General features: G+C 44.7%; 1 protein-coding gene across 2 annotated transcripts in view; it reads left to right on the plus strand.

The window, feature by feature from the left end:
• Positions 1–23,092, plus strand: part of LOC129823852 (microtubule-associated serine/threonine-protein kinase 3-like) — an 87,305-nt gene that overhangs the window by 25,289 nt on the left and 38,924 nt on the right. For both annotated transcript variants that reach the window (XM_055882892.1, XM_055882891.1), the window contains 2 exons: positions 5,342–5,362; positions 5,517–5,595. In XM_055882892.1, coding sequence (XP_055738867.1) covers positions 5,342–5,362; positions 5,517–5,595 — 100 coding nt within the window. The remainder of the gene's footprint in view (positions 1–5,341; positions 5,363–5,516; positions 5,596–23,092) is intronic.

A 23,092-nucleotide genomic window follows, 5' to 3' on the forward strand; every position in this document is an offset into this window, starting at 1 on the left:
ATCGGTGTTGAATGAGTATGAGCATACCAAAACAGCCTCCCTTTCTCTTCCTCTTCAGCTGTATAAGAACTTGGATATGAAATAATATTATTCATAATAATATATCTGGGATATGAAGCCAAAGAGACATCATCCTATATCACTTGACTAATCCTTGCTCTGATACGTGCAGAAACCCCACTCTTATTAAGTCAGACCTGATTTGTCAGCCATAAGCTGGTTTTTCAGGGCTCTAACCTGACACATGAGGAATATTGTGGCCCCCCCCAAAAATGTATTCAACCTTTATCTAAGCAGGGCGTCATGCTGAGACCACGGTCTCTTTCGCAGATGTCGTGTCTTTGCTATCGTTAAATTGAAGACTTATAGTTTTTATCAAAGATTCCTGTAATTAGGGATTACGCGATCACTTGAGTAATAACGTAACTAATTAACTATGAATTCGAGGGCACCAGGGAAAGTTATTATATTACAAAGTTATAATTTCCCAATATAACCATTCAGATATTTTCATATCTGATCAATAGTCCTCTAATTAATGATTTATTTACTTTACCTCACGTTAGTCTCATTCCAAACGTCGTAAATTGTTGATTATCTGCACGAACCCAGTCTGCACTATGAGTCATCCATACATCAATTGTCTTAAATCATTTATTTATTAATAACTAATTAATTCACAGAGATGCATAAACAAACAAACAAACTTAAAATAGTTACATGAAATGATAGGAGAAATATGCCCTAGTGGGCTGAACCGGCATAGCGGCTTGTTAGACAAAAGGGATGGATGGGGGGTCGATTCAGAGGTCACTACAGAGTATACTCTTTATAACAATTGACATGCTAATCCTTACACATGAACGCTCACTCATTCGGGAACAATTGCAATCAATATATATATATTTACGCTCATTGTGTGTCGTCTTGATCGTTGGAGAGAAGTTAGTTTTTGTTGGAGTTCCTTCTGTCGTAGTTATTGTGGAGAGTTCAGAGTGACATTCGTCATAGAATGGATGTTTCGGCGGTTGTCTTTCTTCGCGTTCAATGATACCGAATTCCTAGCTGCAGACTAGTAGTCAATATCAACGACTTGTTCTTATTCGTCTTAAGAGTTTAACTACGTGGTATGGTTAAAGATTCAGCAATGGTACTCAACCTTCGTTCTCCTCCTAATGGAGAAAAACATGGTTTAATGGTAATTTCTCATTGTTGGCTTTTATTCGGATAGCAGAGAGGGGCTGTCCCATGGTCTCTGACCCAACTGGCTCAGGGGCGGGTCCTGGATTTAGTTCAAATAAAAAAGAATTTGTATTTTTCTTCAGTAAACAGTTCAAAATCACATTACACAATTATACAAACAGTATCATACTCACTCATTCATTTTATACAACAAACAGGTGTAAACCTCATATCTGAGGTTATTATAAACACAGCGGTATAGTCCCACAGTCTCTCCTGAGTTTCCCACGTGGCGACAAATGGACCGGTTCATAGCTGGACTCTCCACCGATCTTTATACTTTTGCAGGAATATGAAATATGTTCGTACCTGTCACGATCGTGTGGCGGATTAACGGACCAAAATGCAGCAGTTGGAAAATAAGCCATCTTCTTTTATTAAACAACACGAAACACTTTAACAAAACTATACAAAACAACAAAACGACCGTGAAGCTACAAACGTGGTGCACAAACATACAGGCTACTAACGTTCTACATAGACAACGCTAGACATCTACACTCAACACAAAACCATATACTTCACCCCATAACCCCTTTTCCAAATACACACCCAAAACCAACAAAACATAAACATTCCCCATGTCACACCCTGACCTAATTAAAATAATAAAGAAAACCAATAATACTAAGGCCAGGGTGTGACATAACCCCCCCCTTGAGGCGCGAACTCCGGGCGCACCATACACAGTCTAGGGGAGGGTCTGGGTGGGCTTCCATCCACGGTGGCGGCTCCGGCTCTGGTCGCGGTCCCCACGTCACCACAGTACCTAAACACCTCCTAGGCTTCCTCCAAACAACCCCCCTCCACCTTAACCCCATTGCATTCAGGGGCAGTTCCGGACTAAGGGGCAGTACCAGGGTCAGGGGCAGTACCAGGGTCAGGGGCAGTACCAGGGTCAGGGGCAGTACTAGGGTCAGGGGCAGTACTAGGGTCAGGGACAGTACCAGGGTCAGGGGCAGTACCAGGGTAAGGGGCAGCACCAGGGTAAGGGGCAGCACCAGGGTAAGGGGCAGCTCCGGACTGAGGAATGGCAGCTCCGGACTGAGGGACTGCAGCTCCGGACTGAGGGACTGCAGCTCCGGACTGAGGGATGGCCCATGGCTGGCTGACGGATCTGGCTGCTCATGGCTAGCTGACGGATCTGGCTGCTCATGGCTAGCTGACGGATCTGGCTGCTCATGGCTAGCTGACGGATCTGGCTGCTCATGGCTAGCTGACGGATCTGGCTGCTCATGGCTAGCTGACGGATCTGGCTGCTCATGGCTGGCTGACGGATCTGGCTGCTCATGGCTAGCTGACGGATCTGGCTGCTCATGGCTGGCTGACGGATCTGGCTGCTCATGGCTGGCTGACTGATCTGGCTGCTCCTGTCTGGTTGGCGGCTCTGGCAGATCCTGTCTGGTTGGCGGCTCTGGCAGATCCTGTCTGGTTGGCGGCTCTGGCAGATCCTGTCTGACGGACGGCTCTAGCGGCTCCTGTCTGGCTGGCGGCTCTAGCGGCTCCTGTCTGGCGGACGGCTCAGTGGGCTCATGGCAGACGGGCGGCTTTGCAGGCTCATGGCAGACGGGCGGCTTTGCAGGCTCATTGCAGATGGATGGCTCAGATGGCGCTGGGGAGACGGATGGCTCAGATGGCGCTGGGGAGACGGATGGCTCAGATGGCGCTGGGGAGACGAGCAGTTCAGTCATCGCTGTGCAGACGGCAGACTCCTGCCGGCTGAGGCGCACTGTAGGCCTGGTGCGTGGTGCCGGGACTGGTGGCACCGGGCTGGGGACACGCATCTCAGGGCTAGTGCGGGGAGCAGGAACAGGGCATACTGGACCCTGGGGACGCACATTAGGCCTAGTGCGTGGGGCCGGAACTGGTGGTACCGGACTGGGGACACGCATCTCAGGGCTAATGCGGGGAGCAGCAACAGGATGCACAGGACTCTGGAGACGCACAAAAGGCTTAGTGCGTGGTGCCGGAATTGGTGATACCGGGCTGGAGACACGCACCATAAGGCTAGTGCGTGGAGGAGGCACTGGTGGTACTGGGTTGGGGCGGGGAGGTGGCGCCGGAAATACCGGACCGTGCAGGCGTACTGGCTCTCTTGAGCATTGAGCCTGCCCAACCTTACCTGGTTGAATGCTCCCGGTCGCCCAACCAGTGCGGGGAGGTGGAATAACCCGCACCGGGCTATGTAGGCGAACCGGGGAAACCATGCGTAAGGCAGGTGCCATGTATGCCGGCCCGAGGAGACGCACTGGAGACCAGACGCGTTGAGCCGGCCTCATGACACCTGGCTCAATGCCCAATCTAGCCCTACCAGTGCGGGGAGGTGGAATAACCCGCACCGGACTATGCACACGTACAGGAGACACCGTGCGCTCTACTGCGTAACACGGTGTCTGCCCGTACTCCCGCTCTCCACGGTTAGCCTGGGAAGTGGGCGCAGGTCTCCTACCTGCCCTTGGCCCACAACCCCTTAGCCCCCCCCCAAGAAATTTTTGGGAGTTACTCACGGGCTTTTCGGGCTTCCGTGCAAGACGTGTCCCCTCATAATTCCGGTTTCGAGCTTGATTCTCCGGCTTCCATCCACGTCTCCTAGCTGCCTCCTTAAACCACCTCTCCTGGGCTGTGGCTGCCTCACCTTTCACACGAGAGCAGCGATATTCTCCAGTTTGCGCCCAAGGTCCATCTCTTTCCAATTCGTCCTCCCAACTCCAGAGATCCTGTGTAGGTAGGTCCTGTTGCCGCCTTCCATGCCGCTTGGTCCTATGGTGGGTAATTCTGTCACGATCGTGTGGCGGATTAACGGACCAAAATGCAGCAGTTGGAAAATAAGCCATCTTCTTTTATTAAACAACACGAAACACTTTAACAAAACTATACAAAACAACAAAACGACCGTGAAGCTACAAACGTGGTGCACAAACATACAGGCTACTAACGTTCTACATAGACAACGCTAGACATCTACACTCAACACAAAACCATATACTTCACCCCATAACCCCTTTTCCAAATACACACCCAAAACCAACAAAACATAAACATTCCCCATGTCACACCCTGACCTAACTAAAATAATAAAGAAAACCAATAATACTAAGGCCAGGGTGTGACAGTACCTCAAGTTCTGTGAGGTGGAAGAGAATTCCTTTGTCCTGAAAGTTTACTCTCTGTCTAATACTGTTGGGCCATGAGGAGATTCTCAGGAATTTACGACCTTCTGTGACCACAGCATGGGTTGAAGAGGCAGGGAAAGGCAGGGAGAGGTGGTGGTGAGGTTTGCAAAACCCAAGCAGGCGACGTCATGACACAGACGAGTCCTTCATGAACACGTCAATAAACAACAATTCAATTACACATATACAGTACCAGTCAAAAGTTTGGACACCTACTCATTCCAGGGTTTTTCTTTATTTTTACTATTTTCTACATTGTAGGATAATAGTGAAGACATCAAAACTATGAAATAACACATATGGAATCATGTAGTAACCAAAAAAGTGTTAAACAAATCAAAATATGTTATATTTTAGATTCTTTAAAGTAGCCACCCTTTGCCCTGATGACAGTTTTGCACACTTTTGGAAGATTTACCTAACTCAGCGGAGATTGAATGGGTCTGGGTCTGGTCATTTATATGTCTGAAGGTTAACAATTAAGTAAGGCATGGCGGAAGTTTATGCAAGAGGGCTTTTATAGACAAAAAGAGCGTAATGTATGATCTACGAGACTTCAAGAATGACCAGCCTACTTTGCACTTTGATACAAAATGCAATGATTGGTACTGAACCTTTTGCGCTATGATAAACTGCATCCAATGGCTTCAATACAGTGGCAGCTGCATTCATATAGACAATGACTGAATTATTTGTTTTCTGCTACAAAAGTGGTTGAGCTGAAGGGTGGTGAAATGTGTGTGTGTGAGAAATGACTCATTAAGCAGGTACCATTGGGTTCATGGCACCTTGTCAGGTGTTCAGCACATTGACGCCAGGTCGTGAGCTTCTGACAGCGTCACTGTGTCAATGAATGTGTTTGTGTCCTAATTTTTCCTTTCCCTCTTTCTTTCTCTCTGGCTCTTTCTCATAATGTGATAAACCAGCCACCTGGCCCGCACTGAAAGGTAGGAAAACATTTGATCATTTTTTCCTGTTTTGTCGATTTTTAAATTATACCTCCTCTAATCATATTAAACAGCCTTTGGTAGTGCTTCATGATTCAATCTTGAGGATATGTATGAAATTTAAAAGATCATTGTTGTTTCCTGGTTCTTCCAGAGCGGATGGGCGAAGATGGTCTGTTGCCTCCGTCCCCTCGTCCGGCTATGGCACCAACCCCCCCAGCTCTTCAGTGTCAGTAAGTCGTCCCTCTCTTCATTAAATATGTAATCCCTTCTTCCTCAAAGACCAACAAGGGAGGGTTTGGCATTGTCGTCAATACTCAATATAACTAACAATTAAATGTTTGAGCAACACCATCGTGTACAGTAAAACCATAGGAAATGTAGCTGTTTAAGTTCAGTATTTAAGGTTGCTAACAGGAAGTCCAGGTAAGACATTATATCTAGATTTTTTTCAAACTTATGCGCGATTCACAATATATCAGTAGGTTTTGTTGTACAATTTAAAGGTAAAATATAATGCATTTCAAACAGTTAGCAATAATCTAATGAGTTAAGAGCTTGTGAAATTATACCTAGGCTAAATATAAGCCTTCCACAATTATAAGACCCACACATTTTATCAAAATAGTTTAACCTGTGTTTTTGTAATAATCACTGATCTGGCTTTCAAGGCCTTCTATGAAAATGGCCTTTTTGTTACAAATGTAATCAAATGTTATTGGTCGCATACACATATTTAGCAGATGTTATTGTGGGTGTAGCAAAATGCTTGTGTCCCTAGCTCCAACAGTCCAGTAAAATCTAACACATCTATAAGTAAAAGAATGTAATTAAGAAATATAGAAATATTAGGACGAGCAATGTCTGACCAGAGTGTAAATATATACACTGCTCAAAAAAATAAAGGGAACACTTAAACAACACAATGTAACTCCAAGTCAATCACACTTCTGTGAAATCAAACTGTCCACTTAGGAAGCAACACTGATTGACAATAAATTTCACATGCTGTTGTGCAAATGGAATAGACAAAAGGTGGAAATTATAGGCAATTAGCAAGACACCCCCTAAAAAGGAGTGCTTCTGCAGGTGGTGACCACAGACCACTTCTCAGTTCCTATGCTTCCTGGCTGATGTTTTGGTCACTTTTGAATGCTGGCGGTGCTCTCACTCTAGTGGTAGCATGAGACGGAGTCTACAACCCACACAAGTGGCTCAGGTAGTGCAGTTCATCCAGGATGGCACATCAATGCGAGCTGTGGCAAAAGGGTTTGCTGTGTCTGTCAGCGTAGTGTCCAGAGCATGGAGGCGCTACCAGGAGACAGGCCAGTACATCAGGAGACGTGGAGGAGGCCGTAGGAGGGCAACAACCCAGCAGCAGGACCGCTACCTCCGCCTTTGTGCAAGGAGGTGCACTGCCAGAGCCCTGCAAAATGACATCCAGCAGGCCACAAATGTGCATGTGTCAGCATATGGTCTCACAAGGGGTCTGAGGATCTCATCTCGGTACCTATTGGCAGTCAGGCTACCTCTGGCGAGCACATGGAGGGCTGTGCGGCCCCACAAAGAAATGCCACCCCACACCATGACTGACCCATCGCCAAACCGGTCATGCTGGAGGATGTTGCAGGCAGCAGAACGTTCTCCACAGCGTCTCCAGACTCTGTCACGTCTGTCACATGTGCTCATGTGCTCAGTGTGAACCTGCTTTCATCTGTGAAGAGCACAGGGCGCCAGTGGCGAATTTGCCAATCTTGGTGTTCTCTGGCAAATGCCAAACGTCCTGCACGGTGTTGGGCTGTAAGCACAACCCCCACCTGTGGACGTCGGGCCCTCATACCACCCTCATGGAGTCTGTTTCTGACCGTTTGAGCAGACACATGCACATTTGTGGCCTGCTGGAGGTCATTTTGCAGGGCGCTGGCAGTGCACCTCCTTGCACAAAGGCGGAGGTAGCGGTCCTGCTGCTGGGTTGTTGCCCTCCTACGGCCTCCTCCACGTCTCCTGATGTACTGGCCTGTCTCTTGGTAGCGCCTCCATGCTCTGGACACTACGCTGACAGACACAGCAAACCCTTTTGCCACAGCTCGCATTGATGTGCCATCCTGGATGAACTGCACTACCTGAGCCACTTGTGTGGGTTGTAGACTCCGTCTCATGCTACCACTAGAGTGAGAGCACCGCCAGCATTCAAAAGTGACCAAAACATCAGCCAGGAAGCATAGGAACTGAGAAGTGATCTGTGTTCACCACCTGCAGAATCACTCCTATTTTGGGGGTGTCTTGCTAATTGCCTATAATTTCCACCTTTTGTCTATTCCATTTGCACAACAGCATGTGAAATGTATTGTCAATCAGTGTTGCTTCCTAAGTGGACAGTTTGATTTCACAAAAGTGTGATTGACTTGGAGTTACATTGTGTTGTTTAAGTGTTCCCTTTATTTTTTTGAGCAGTGTATATAGTGTATTAATGTGATGGGATCTATAGACATTATAGGACAAAATCTGGATAGAATATGTAGTATATCTGAAGAATAGTAGGATAAAATAGTACAGCAATAGTTGAATAGCATGGCATTGACTAGAATACAGTATATGCAATGCCTTCGGAAAGTATTGACCCCCTGACTTTTTCGTTATAGCCTTATTCTAAAATGCATTTAAAAAAAAAAAAAAAATCCTCAGCAATCTACACACAATACCCTGTAATGACAAAGCCGAAAACAGGTTTTTAGACATTCTTACAAATTTATTAAAAATATCAAACGAAAATACCTAATTCACATAAGTATTCAGCCCCTTTGCTATGAGACTCAGAATTGAGGTCAGGTGCATCCTGTTTCCAATGATCATCCTTGAGCTGGTTCTACAACTTGATTGGAGTCCACCTGTGGTAAATTCAATTGATTGGACATGATTTGGAAAGGCACACCCCTGTCTATATAAGGTCCCACAGTTGACAGTGTGTCAGAGCAAAAGCCAAGCCATTAGGTCGAAGGAATTGTCCATAGAGCTCCGAGACAGGATTGTGTCAAGGCACAGATCAGGGGAAGGGTACCAAATACTGTCTGCAGTATTGGAAGTTCCCAAGAACACAGTGACCTCCATCTATTTTCATTTTTAATTGTATTTTTTGTACTTTTTAACCACTTTCTTCCCAATTTCATGATATCCAATTGCCCCATCGCTGTAACTCCCATGCGGATTCGGAGAGGCAAAGGTCGAGAGCCATGCATCCTTCGAAACACGGCCCTGCCAAGACGCACTGCTTCTTGACACATTGCTCGCTTAACCCAGAAGCCAGTCGCACCATGGAGGAAACACCTCACAGTTGGCGACCGAAGCTAGCGTGCATGCGCCCGGCGGCCACAAAGAGTTGCTCCAGGACGACACTGGGCCAATTGTGAGCTGTCTCATGGGTCTCCCGGTTACGGCCGGGTGCGACACAGCCCGGGATCAAACCCGGATCTGTAGTGACGTCACTAGCACTGATCAGTGCGGCACTCGGGAGGCCGCCTCCACCATTCTTAAACGGAAGAAATTTGGAACCACCAAGACTCTTCTTAGAGCTGGCTGCCTGGCCAAACTGAGCAATCTGGGGAGAAGGGCTTGGTCAGAGAAGTGACCAAGAACTTGATGGTCATTCTGACAGAGATCTAGAGTTCCTCTCCAGAGATGGGAGAACCTTCCAGAAGGACAACCATCTCTGCAGCACTCCACCAATCAGGCCTTTATGGTAGAGTTGCTAGACGGAAGCCACTCCTGACATAAAAGGTACATGACAGGCCGCTTAAAGTTTGCCAAAAGGCACCCAAAGACTTGCAGACCATGAAAAACAAGATTCTCTGGTCTGAAGAAACCAAGCTTGAACTTTTTGGCCTGAATGCCAAGCGTCACGTCTGGAGGAAACCTAGCACCATTCCTACGGGGAAGAATGGTGGTGGCAGCATCATGCTGTGGGGATGGTTTTCAACAGCAGGGACTGGGAGACTAGTCAGGATCGAGGTAAAGATGAACAGAGAAAGTACAGAGAGATCCTTGATTAAAAACCTGCTCAGGACCTCCGACTGAGGCGAAGGTTCACCTTCCAACAGGACAACGACCCTAAGCACACTGCCAAGACAACGCAGGAGTGGCTTCGGGATAAGTCTCTGAATGTCCTTGAGTGGCCTAGCCAGAGCCTGGACTTGAACCCGATCTAACATCTCTGGAGAGATATAAAAATAGCTGTGCAGCAACGCTCCCCATTCAATCTGACAGAGCTTGAGAGGATGTGCAGAGAAGAATGGGAGAAACTCCCCATATATACAAGTGTGCCAAGCTTGTAGCATCATACCCAAGAAGACTCAATGCTGTAATTGCTGCCAAAGGTACTTCAACAAAGTACTGAGTAAAGGGTCTGAATACTTATGTAAACGTATGTTTCATTTTTTTTTTTTTTTTTTTAAATGAGCAAAGATTTCTTAACCTGTTTTTGCTTTGTCAGTATGGGTATTGTGTGTACATTGATGAGAAAAATATAATTTAATAAATTTTACAATGAGGCTGTAACGTACTAAAATGTGGAATAAGTCAAGGCGTCTTAATACTTTCCAAAGGTACTGTACATATGAAATGTAACAACAGTATGTAAACATTATGAAAGTGACCAGTGTTACATGTCAGTGGCGGTTGGTGCCGTTTAAGATGAGGGAGAATTATTACATTTTAATGTGCATGGCCTTATTTCTATTACAGCATATTGAATGACTTTATTTCATATTCCATTCACCCAGTTCAATGTAACATCGATCGGTTTAGGCTACTACATGATACTCTAATTTTCCCTATACCCATCATGAGGTTGCTACAACCTAGCCTATGAACGTAGGTACACAGGTCGAGAGAATTGAGTAATCAAGGTGACCAACAATGACACATTCAATACTGCCTTAAACACTTTTGCCTGCATCTACCTGATCTAGGGTGTAATCATTAGTCCAACAGTTGCAAATGTGAGTTTCTATTGGACAAATTCAGGTATGTTTATCTCAGTTTCGTTCCTTTTAAGAAATGTTTTTCAACAGAATAGCCAGAATGAATACATCCCTGATCACACGCAAACAATTCACTTTCATAGCAGCCACATAAAAACCACATGATCACTTTGCTCGTTGTATATGTAATTCCTTTTCGCAACTGTCTACGTGCTCTCCTCCTCTCACCTTTTCCCTTTTTGCTTGTGGACTTCAGTGCACAACACATCAGCTGTCTGTGACCAGGCCAAACCATATCATGACCAAACGCTACACACAGCCTACATCGTTGTCACGTCATAGTCAACTAGAACTACGAGAACTAACATGTTAGTAAATCCGCTACGATCATGCAGTAGATTGTAGTAAGAAAGCAGTTTAGCAGTTACACCGGTGGGCCCCGATGGCAATAAATTAATAAAATCAAAAGCTTACCTTGACTTGGAAGAGTTCCAGTGTTGTGTTGGATAGTCATAGCCAGTTAGCTAACATAACATCCCTCTGTTTGAGCAGAGTGTTTGAGTAGGCTAAACTAGCTAACTGCATTTGGTTAGTGATTATTGTCTTATTTCACTGTAGAGCCTCTAGCCCTGCTCAATATGCCTTAGCTAACCCTTCAGTTCCACCTCCCACACATGTTGTGACATCACCTGGTTTAAATGATGTCTCTAGACACAATATCTCTCTCATCGTCACTCTATGCCTAGGTTTACCTCCACTGTATTCACATCCTACCATACCTTTGTCTGGACATTATGCCTTGAATATATTCTATTGCGCCCAGAAACCTGTTCCGAACGTACTAGACGACCAGTTCTCATAGCCTTTAGCCGTACCCTTATCCTACTCCTCCTCTGGTGATGTAGAGGTTAATCCAGGCCCAGCAGTGCCTAACTCCACTCCCGTTCCCCAGGCGCTCTCATTTGTTGACTTCTGTAACCGTAAAAGCCTTGGTTTCATGCATGTTAACATTAGAAGCCTCCTCCCCAAGTTTGTTTTATTCAGTGCCTTAGCAAACTCTGCCAACCCGAATGTCCTAGCCGTGTCTGAATCCTGGCTTAGGAAGACCACCAAAAACTCTGCAATTTCCATCCCTATCTGTAACATTTCCCAACAAGATAGAACTGCCAAAGGGGGCGGAGTGGCTATCTACTGCAGAGAGAGCCTGCAGAGTGTCATACTATCCAGGTCTGTGCCCAAACAATTCAAGCTTCTACTTCTAAAAATCCACCTTTCCAGAAACAAGTCTCTCACAAGTTGCCGCTTGCTATAGACCACCCTCTGCCCCCAGCTGTGACCTGGACACCATATGTGAATGAATTGCCCCACATCTATCTTCAGAGCTCGCGCTGCTAGGTGACCTAAACTGGGACATGCTTAACACCCCGGCCATCCTACAATCTAAGCTTGATGCCCTCAATCTCACACAAATTATCAATGAACATACCAGGTACAACCCCAAATCTGTAAACACGGGCACCCTCATAGATATCATCCAAAAAACGTGCCCTCCAAATACACCTCTGCTGTCTTCAACCAAGATCTCAGCGATCACTGCCTCATTGCCTGCATCCGTAATAGGTCTGCGGTCAAACGACCACCCCTCATCACTGACAAACGCTCCCTGAAACACTTCAGCGAGCAGGCCTTTCTAATCGACCTGGCCCGGGTATCCTGGAAGGATATTGACCTCAACGCGTCAGTAGAGGATGCCTGGTTATTCTTTAATAGGGCCTTTCTCACCATCTTAAATAAGCATGCCCCATTCAAAACATTTTGAACCAGGAACAGCTATAGCCCTTGGTTCACTCCAGACCTGACTGCCCTTGACCAGCACAAAAATAACCTGTGGCGTACTGCATTAGCATCAAATAGCCCCCGTGATATGCAACTTTTCAGGGAAGTTAGGAACCAATATACACAAGCAGTTAGGAAAGCAAAGGCTATCTTTTTCAAACTGAAATTTGCATCCTGTAGCACAAACTCAAAAAAGTTCTGGGACACTGTAGTCCATGGAGAATAAGAGCACCTCCTCCCAGCTGCCCACTGCACTGAGGCTGGGAAACACTCACCATTGATAAATCCACGATAATTTAGAATTTCAATAAGCATTTTTCTACGGCTGGCCATGCTTTCGACCTGGCTACCCCTACCCTGGTCAACTGCCCTGCACCCCCCACAGCAACTTGCTCAAGCCTCCCCCATTTCTCCTTCACCCAAATCCAGATAGCTGATGTTCTGAAAGACCTGCAAAATCTGGACCCCTACAAATCAGCCGGGCTAGACAATCTGGAGCCTCTCCTTATAAAATTATCTGCCGAAATTGTTGCAACCCCTATTACTAGCCAAACTCTCTTTCGTATCATCTGAGATCCCCAAAGATTGGAAAGCTGCCGTGGTCATCCCCCTCTTCAAAGGGGGAGACACTCTAGACCCAAACTGCTACAGACCTATATCTATCCTACCCTGCCTTTCTAAGGTCTTCGAAAGCCAAGTTAACAAACAGATCACCGACCATTTCGAATCCCACCGTACCTTCTCCGCTATGCAATCTGGCTTCCGAGCTGGTCATGGGTGCACCTCAGCCACGCTCATCCAATCCAAAATTAAATCTAGAATCGGCTTCCTATTTCGCAACAAAGCATCCTTCACTCATGCTGCCAAACATACCCTCGTAAAACTGACTATATTACCGATCCTTGACTTCGGCGATATCATTTACAAAATAGCCTCCAACACTCTACTCAACAAATTGGATGCAGTCTATCACAGTGCCATCCGTTTTGTCACCAAAGCCCCATATACTACCCACCACTGCGACCTGTATGCTCTCGTTGGCTGGCCCCCGCTTCATACTCATTGCCAAACCCACTAGCTCCAGGTCATCTACAAGTCTTTGCTACGTAAAGCCCCGCCTTATCTCAGTTCACTGGTCACCACAACAGCACCCACCCGCAGCACATGCTCCAGCAGGTATATTTCACTGGTCACCCCCAAAGCCAATTCCACCTTTGGCTGCCTTTCCTTCCAGTTCTCTGCTGCCAATGACTGGAACAAACTGCAAAAATCGCTGAAGCTGGAGAATCATCTCCCTCACTAACTTCAAGCACCAGCTGTCAGAGCAGCTCACAGATCATTGCATATGTACATAGCCCATCTGTAAATAGCCCATCCAACTACCTCATCCCCATACTGTATTTATTTATTTATTTTGTTCCTTTGCACCCCAGTATCTCTACTTGCACATTCATCTTCTGCACATCAATCACTCCTGTGTTTAAATGCTATATCGTAATTACCTCGCCACTATGGCCTATTTTATTGCCTTACCTACCTTATTTTACCTCATTTGCACACACTGTATATATACTTTTTTTCTACTGTATTATTGACTGTATGTTTGTTTATTCCATGTGTAACTCTATGTTGTTGTATGTGTCAAACTGCTTTGCTTTATCTTGGCCAGGTCGCAGTTTTAAATGAGAAGTTGTTCTCAACTAGCCTACCTGGTTAAATTAAAAATTTCGAGCTAAGTGATAGTTTCGAAAAATACAACAGAATATCGCTAGCTCACTCTTGCTTGTCCTTAATTTTGAAATGTATAAATTTGTTAACTGTTCAACTCTTGTCTTTCTCTGTCTTCGAGTGAACTACTCACCACATTTTATGCACTCTGAAAGTTCTCCTAATTACCATGAGTCTCCTAGGTTTTGTATTGAAGTCAATGTACCCTGAGGGGGATGGAATCTAAACTCAACAAAAAAGGAAATGTCCCCTTTTCAGGACCCTGTCTTTCAAAGATAATTAGTAAAAATCCAATAACTTCACAGATCTTCATTGTAAAGGGTTTAAACACTGTTTCCCATGCTTGGTTCAATGAACCATAAACATTTAAAGAACATGCATCTGTGGAACGGACGTTCAGACACTAACCGCTTACAGATGGTAGGCAATTAAGGTCACAGTTATGAAATCTTAGGACACTAAAGAGGCCTTTCTACGGACTCTGAAAAACATCAAAAGAAAGATGCCCAGGATCCCTGCTCATCTGCGTTAACGTGCCTTAGGCATGCTGCAAGCAGGCATGAGGACTGCAGATGTGGCCAGGGCAATAAATTGCAATGTCCGTACTGTGAGACGCCTAAGACAGCGCTACAGGGAGACAGGATGGACAGCTGATCATCCTCGCAGTGGCAGACCACGTGTAACAACACCTGCACAGGATCGGTACATCCGAACATCACACGTGTGGAACAGGTACAGGATGGCAACAACAACTGCCCGAGTTACACCAGGAACTTACAATCCCTCCATCAGTGCTCAGACTGTCCGCAATAGGCTGAGAGAGGCTGGACTGAGAGCTTGTAGGCCTGTTGTAAGGCAGGTCCTCAACAGACATCACTAGCAAAAATGTCGCCTATGTGCACAAACCCACCGTCGCTGGACCAGACAGGACTGGCAAAAAGTGCTCTTCACTGACGAGTCGCGGTTTAGTCTCACCAGGGGTGATGGTCGGATTCGCGTTTATCGTCAAAGGAATGAGCACTACACCAAGACCTGTACTATGGAGTGGGATCGATTTGCAGGTGGAAGATCCGTCATGGTCTGGGGCGGTGTGTCACAGCATCATCGGACTGAGCTTGTTGTAACGCTGTGCATTACAGGGAAGACATCTTCCTCCCTCATGTGGTACCCTTCCTGCAGGCTCATCCTGACATGACCCTCCAGCATGACAATGCCACCAGCCATACTGCTCGGTCTGTGCGTGATTTCCTGCAAAACAGGAATGTCAGTGTTCTGCCATGGCCAGCAAAGAGCCCGGATCTCAATCCCATTGAGCACGTCTGGGACCTGTTGGATCGGAGGGTGAGGGCTAGGGCCTTACCCCCCCCAGAAATGTCCGGGAACTTGCAGCTGCCTTGGTGGAAGAGTGGTGTAACATCTCACAGCAAGAACTGGCAAATCTGTTCCAGTCCATGAGGAGGAGTCACATGTCTGTGGAACTTGTTCAGTTTATGTCTCAGTTGTTGTATCTTATGTTCATACAAATATTTACACGTTAAGTTTGCTGAAAACAAACTCAGTCGACGGTGAGAGGACGTTTTCTTTTTTTTCTGAGTTTAGCTCTCTGGCTACACCATGGTGCTACCCTACAGAGTGCTGTTGAGGTAACTTTAGACCTTCATTGCAAAACAGTGTGTTTTAAGTAATTATTTGGTGACGTGAATAAATTTAGTATAGTTTTATCTAAAAAGGATAACTTTTTTCATGTTTCACTATTTTTATTAAATTCCATAAGGAGGATGGTCCTCCCCTTCCTCCTCTGAGGAGCCTCTGCTGTTCCATGTCTATGTACATAGGGCAGCATTTAAGATGCAGGGTTGAGTAACCGGGTGGTAGCCGGCTAGTGACCGTGACTAAGTTCCGGGGAGGGTACTGGGTGGAGGCTGGCTAGTGATTGCGCCATCGTGCATACATTTATTTTGTCCCCCTAAACCAAATGCGATCACGACACGCAGGTTAAAATATCAAAACAAACTCTGAACCAATGACATTAATTTGGGGACAGGTCGAAAAGCATTAAACATGTATGGCAATTTAGCTTGTTAGCTTGCACTTGCTAGCTAATTTGTCCTGGGATATAAACATTGAGTTGTTATTTTACCTGAAATGCACAAGGACCTCTACTCCGACAATTAATCCACATATAAAACGGCCGATCTGTGTCAGAAATAGGAATGACTCCAATTTTAGCCCTTGGTAACGCAGACGCTCGTTGCCGCGTGCGAGCATTGTGGGTGCAATAATTGAATAACATGGATTCCTACATTTATTTTGCGACGCTCACGCATGCGATGTGTCCGGTCTGGTCAGCATGTTAGTTGTAACCTGGCTTGTGGGAAGTGACAAAGAGCTCTTATAATAATAATCAATCATTTTGATATTTATCTAACCATCTTACACATAAAACCTTATTTGTTCATTGAAAATTGTGAATAGGGTGTGCTTGAAAGGATGCACATAACTCTGCAATGTTGGGTTGTATTGGAGAGAGTTTCAGTCTTAAATCATTTTCCACACACAGTCGGTGCCTCTATTTAGTTTTAATGCTAGTGAGGGCCGAGAATCCACTCTCGCATAGGTACGTGGTTGCAATGGCTATCAGTGTCTTAACAGCGCGATTTGCCAAGGCAGGATACTCTGAGCGAAGCCCAATCCAGAAATTTGGCAGTGGCTTCTGATTTAAATGACATTTTCACAGAACCGCATGTTGCAATTTCGAAGAGGCTCTCTTGTTCAGATCTGTAAGTGGCCTGGAGGCAGGGCATGAAAGGGATAACGAATCCAGTTTGTGTGATCCGAAAGCACCTGCGTAATTGTGCACCCGACTTCGGTGCTTTGCTATATCACATTTGACATTGTTGGTAAACGTGAGTTCATTTGCACACAAAGTTATACAATGATGGAAAGACCTGTGTGTTGTCATTGTTAATGCAGACAGAGAAGAGCTCCAACTTCTTATTCATAGCTTCAATTTTGTCATGCACATTGAATATAGTTGCGGAGAGTCGCTGTAATCCTAATATTCAGATCATTCAGGCGAGGAAAAAACATCACCCAGATAGGCCAGTCCTGTGAGAAACTCATCATCAGTCAAGTGGTCAGACAAGTGGAAATAATGGTCTCTAAATTTAAAAAAAATGTGTCAATACTTTGCCCCTTGATAATCAGCGCACTTCTGTATGTTGTAAAAGTGTTACATGGTTCGACCCATCATATCATTGCATAGTGCAGAAAATACACGAGAGTTCAGGGGCCTTGCTTTAACAAAGTTAACCATTTTCACTGTTGTGTCAAATGTCTTTCAAGCTGTCAGGCATTCCCTTGGCAGCAAGAGCCTCTTGACTGTTGCAGTGTACCCAAGTGGCATCAGGAGCAATTGCTTGCATGTGCGTTACCACTCCACTATGTCTCCCTGTCATGGCTTTTGTGCCACCAGTACAGATACCAACATGAGCAGCAGCTACGTTTGGCTACATACGGACCGTTAGTGGAATTCCCGCGAGAGAGTAACGGTTAATGTGATTGGATGTTTAATTATTTGACTAGGATACCTGTATTTGACGTTGTTGTTATTTCGCTGAACACTGGATGGTTTAATTGTATTTTTGGCAGTGAAATGAGGCTACTCAGGCGAGGGGGGAAAAAAACTCACTGAAAATGTGTTTATTATTCATGATGTGTCTATTATTCATGATTATTATTTGACCATGCTTGTCACCTATGAACATTTTTGAACATCTTGGCATAGTTCTGTTATAATCTCCACCCGGCACAGCCAGAAGAGGACTGGCCACCCCTCATAGCCTGGTTCCTCTCTAGGTTTCTTCCTAGGTTTTGGCCTTTCTAGGGAGTTTATCCTAGCCACCGTGCTTCTACACCTGCATTGCTTGCTGTTTGGGGTTTTAGGCTGGGTCTCTGTACAGCACTTCGAGATATTAGCTGATGTACGAAGGGCTATATAAAATAAACTTGATTGAAGGAAGAAAATGTGTATTTGACGTACTCCCGATAACATTGCGCGTACCCCAATTTGGGAATACCTCTCTTAAGGTAATGATGGACTGCCGTCTCTCTTTTTTGAGTATTTGAGCTGTTCTTGCAGCTGGAAAAAGCAGATTTTTTTTTAATGGAATATCTACGTAGGCGTACAGAGGCCCATTATCAGCAACCATCACTCCTGTGTTCCAATGGCACGTTGTGTTAGCTAATCCAAGTTTATCATTTTAAAAGGCTAACACAACGTGCCATTGGAACACAGGAGTGATGGTTGCTGATAATGGGCCTCTGTATGCCTATGTAGATGTTCCTTTAAAAATCAGCCGTTTCCAGCTACAATAGTCATTTTCAACATTACCAATGTCTACACTGTATTTCTGATCAATTTGATGTTATTTTATTGGACAAAAAATTAGCTTTTCTTTCAAAAACAAGGACATTTCTAAGTGACCCCAAACATCAGGACATGTACATAGTGAACTCGTGCACATTGTAAATATGAAAATAAAATACAGTATTTTAGAACGTGACCTACTGCTTGCATGTTGTTACGATCAATCAGGACGATTGTAAGGAGTCAGGCGCAGAGAGCAAAGGTAATGGGGAAAACCACTCTTTAATGTCCAACCAGATGAACAACTGGTAACGTCAAAAACATTTGGCGTAAAATCCGACTTGAGTAAAGTACACACTGGAAAATAAATCCAGACTGTGGAAAAACCCCAACATACATGAACAACCTCATAAAACAGAAAAGACAAAAACACGAACTTCACTATAAACTAACAAAACAACAAACGGAGTAGACAGACCTGGACGACGAACTTACATTAAACACGAAGAACGCACGAACAGGGAAAATAGACTACACAAAATGACGATGTACAAAAACAAACCGAACAGTCCCGTATGGTGCGACAAACACTGACACAGGAGACAACCACCCACAACGAACACTGTGAAACAACCTACCTAAATATGACTCTCAATTAGAGGAACGCCAAACACCTGCCTCTAATTAAGAGCCATACCAGGCAACCCTAAACCAACATAGAAACAGAAAACATAGAATGCCCACCCAAACTTACGTCCTGACCAACTAACACATACAACAAACTAACAGAAATAGGTCAGGAACGTGACACATGTCAATATCAGACTGGGAAGAATTTGTTTGCGGTCTCCCTGTATCTGCAAGCATGACCAATGGTATAGCACCTTATTGATATGTAAATTCTACCAACCAATAGGAATACATCAACATGGAATCCATATTTCTGCAGTGTCAAGTGGAAACATAACCAACCCTGTTACACAGGCATTTGGTATATCGTGCTAAAACATACATTCAAATTCATTAGATATCGCCCAACGCTAGTAAGACATATGGTGCACGAGAAGACTGCTAAACAGGAACCAGGGAAGACGAGGCACATGCACAAAATGTGTCCTCCTTTGGGAGCTCGTTTGGGATATTCTGTCTTTTTGGGAGCTCGTTTGGGATATTCTGTCTTTGGGAGCTCGTTTGGGATATTCTGTCTTTTTGGGAGCTCGTTTGGGATATTCTGTCTTTTTGGGAGCTCGTTTGGGATATTCTGTCTTTTTGGGAGCTCGTTTGGGATATTCTGTCTTTTTGGGAGCTCGTTTGGGATATTTTGTCTTTTTGGGTGCTCTTTTGGCATATTCTGTCTTTTTGGGAGCTCCTTTGGGATATTCTGTCTTTTTGGGCACTCGTTTGGGATATTCTGTCTTTTTGGGAGCTTGTTTGGGATATTCTGTCTTTTTGGGCGCTTGTTTGGGATATTCTGTCTTTTTGGGAGTTCGTTTGGGATATTTTGTCTTTTTGGGAGCTCGTTTGGGATATTCTGTCTTTTTGGGAGCTCCTTTGGGATATTCTGTCTTTTTGGGACGCTTGTCTGGGATATTCTGTGTGTGTTGCTTGTCCTTGTTCCCAGATTTAAGTCTCCTGGCCTTCACATGGACATTTATGATTCACCAAAGAATGGATTTATGTTCATCTCTATATTGTCCACTGGCTGTGTCCCCTACAAAAGGTTGAGTGTCCGTGGTTTCCTTTCAGCATGTCTGTGAATTATGTAAGCCAGCTGTGTGACCGTGTCAAAAGAGCAGGGAACATGAGTCACCTCATGGGAGAACAGTAATACTGATGAAACACCTCGGAAGCCCTCCTCATCCATCTTAAGCTTTTCATCAGTGTTTCGGCTTGAGAGAGTTATGGTAGAGCTGACTTAAGACAGGAACTTCGGAAGATGACTACACTGTTTTTAAACACAATGATTTATTAATTTACCCTCATGATTAAAATCCATTAGTGACATAATTTGAAGTGAAATAATCTCTGATCTTTTTACAAAGTGTCAGGGCATTGGCTGGTGCCTTTGCACTGCTTGTGTTTCTCCCAGCACCATTTCAGTGTTGCGGGCCCCTTTTCCTAGCTATTATTTTTTCCCCCAGCCCAAGATAATTAGTCACCTATTGGTTTGAATGGAAAGTTTGGGTGTTGGAAGCCCAGGAAATGTAGGGAAACCCAGGTTAATAATTAACACTAGACCTGTGGAAAACTGTACATCACCAGCCAGAGAAAAGTACTTGATGATGTTGCACATTTCCTTGTACTGCACAGTATACAGGAAGTCAAACCCATGGCCCATCCTAACCATGGCCCATCCTAACCAGGTCCCGTCCTAACCAGGTCCCGTCCTAACCAGGGTCCTATGTCTGGACTGTGATTTTCTACGGCTAAATGCAAGGCAGTGAGGTCAGTCTCTCCCACACAATACCCCATTCAGTGCCCAGTGTCAGTAACCTCTTTATGTAGCACTAGGTACGGGTGCCTCTCCGGTTTCCTCCTCGGGAGCGTTCCTCCGGTCAGATGAGCCTCGGACCCTCGCCTCCTGTGAAACACGAGCTTATAATTTTGAGCTCATAATTTCCACTCTGTCTGCGTGTCGTGCATTTGGTTTGAAATGAAGAATACACACAGCCAACAGCGCCTTGGTCTGTCATGGATAGAAATACAGGTTCTGGTGACACACTGAAAGCTTGCAGAATCCTTTCTTAGAACCAACTGGATGTAGGATGTTGTGCCCTTATTGCACATTCCCACAAAATCCTATTTAACTGAGAAATATAGTTCGCTCTGTAGAAGCATCAAAGACAGTTTATCTACTAAGCATTAGCATTTGTCTCACAGTATAATACATAGTAAAGCAGTGTGATGGTCTACATTTCCTAAGGGAAATCTTTTCAGCCATAATCTCCTTTATTTTCAGACCTGAACTAACCTGAAGTCTATGCAACACTGTTTGTTTTGTCAGCACTTTTAAAATGAACATAGAAAATTTGTTTACGAAGGGTGTGTCTTTGATTGCATCATGCACATACACTACGGTTCAAAAGTTTGGGGTCACTTAGAAATTACCTTGTTTTCCATGAAAACATACATGAAATTAGTTGCAAAATGAATAGGAAATATAGTCAAGACGTTGATGAGGTTATAAATAATGATTTTTAATTGAAATAATAATTGTGTCTTTCAAACTTTGCTTTCGTCAAAGAATCCTCCATTTGCAGCAATTACAACCTTGCAGACCTTTAGCATTTTAGTTGTCAATTTGTTGAGGTAATCTGAAGAGATTTCACCCCATGCTTCCTGAAGCACCTCCCACAAGTTGGCTTGATGGGCACTTCTTACGAACCATACGGTCAAGCTGCTCCCACAACAGCTCAATAGGGTTGAGACCCGGTGACTGTGCTGGCCACTCCATTATAGACAGAATATCAGCTGACTGCTTCTTCCCTCAATAGTTATTGCATAGTTTGGAGCTGTGCTTTGGGTCATTGTCCTGTTGTAGGAGGAAATTGGCTCCAATTAAGCGCCGTCCACAGGGTATGGCATGGCGTTGCAAAATGGAGTGATAGCCTTCCTTCTTCAAGATCCCTTTTACCCTGTACACATCTCCCAATTTGCCACCACCAAAGCACCCCCAGACCATCACATTGCCTCCACCATGCTTGACAGATGGCGTCAAGCAATCCTCCAGCATCTTTTCATTTTTTCTGCATCTCACAAATGTTATTCTTTGTGATCCGAACTCCTCAAACTTAGATTCGTCTGTCCATAACACTTTTTTCCAATGTTACTCTGTCCAGTGTCTGTGTTCTTTTGCCCATCTTAATCTTTTATTTTTATTGGCCAGTCTGAGATATGGCTTTTTCTTTGCAACTCTGCCTAGAAGGTCAGCATCCTGGAGTCGCCTCTTCACTGTTGACGTTGAGACTGGTGTTTTGTGGGTACTATTTATTGAAGCTGCCAGTTGAAGACTTGTGTGGTGTCTGTTTCTCAAACTAGGCACATTATTGTACTTGTCCTCTTGCTCAGTTGTGCACCAGGGCCTCCCACTCCTCTTTATATTCTGGTTAGAGCCAGTTTGCGCTGTTCTGTGAAGGGAGTAGTACACAGCATTGTACGAGATCTTCAGTTCTTCGCAATTTCTCGCATGGAATAGCCTTCATTTCTCAGAACAAGAATAGACTGACGAGTTTCAGAGGAAAGGTCTTTGTTTCTGGCCATTTTGAGTCTGTAATCGAATCCACAAATGCTGATGCTCCAGATACTCAACTAGTCTAAAGAAGGCCAGTTTATTGCTTCTTTAATTAGCACAACAGTTTTCAGCTGTGCTAACATAATTGCAAAAGAGTTTTCTAATGATCAATTATCCTTTTAAAGTGATAAACTTGGATTAGATAACACAACGCGCCATTGGAACACAGGAGTGATGGTTGCTGATAATGGGCCTCTGTACGCCTATGTAGTCATTCCATAAAAAAACAGCCGTTTTCAGCTACAATAGTCATTTACAACATTAACAATGCCTACACTGTATTTCTGATAAATTTTATGTTATTATAATGGACAATTTTAAGGACATTTCTAAGTGACCCCGAACTTTTGAATGGTAGTCTATTTACCGAGCTCTGGCTTATTGATGTATCAAGGCCTCAGGGACCATGTAATATGTTGGAACACATACTGATCTCTCTCTCTCTCTCTCGCTATCCTCTCTCTCCCTATCCCCCCTCACTCACTCTTGCTACCCCTCCTTTCTCCCTCTCTTCTCTCTCTCTCTTTTCC

This window comes from Salvelinus fontinalis, chromosome 26 (assembly GCF_029448725.1).
Source record: "Salvelinus fontinalis isolate EN_2023a chromosome 26, ASM2944872v1, whole genome shotgun sequence".
NCBI classification, from domain to species: domain Eukaryota; kingdom Metazoa; phylum Chordata; class Actinopteri; order Salmoniformes; family Salmonidae; genus Salvelinus; species Salvelinus fontinalis.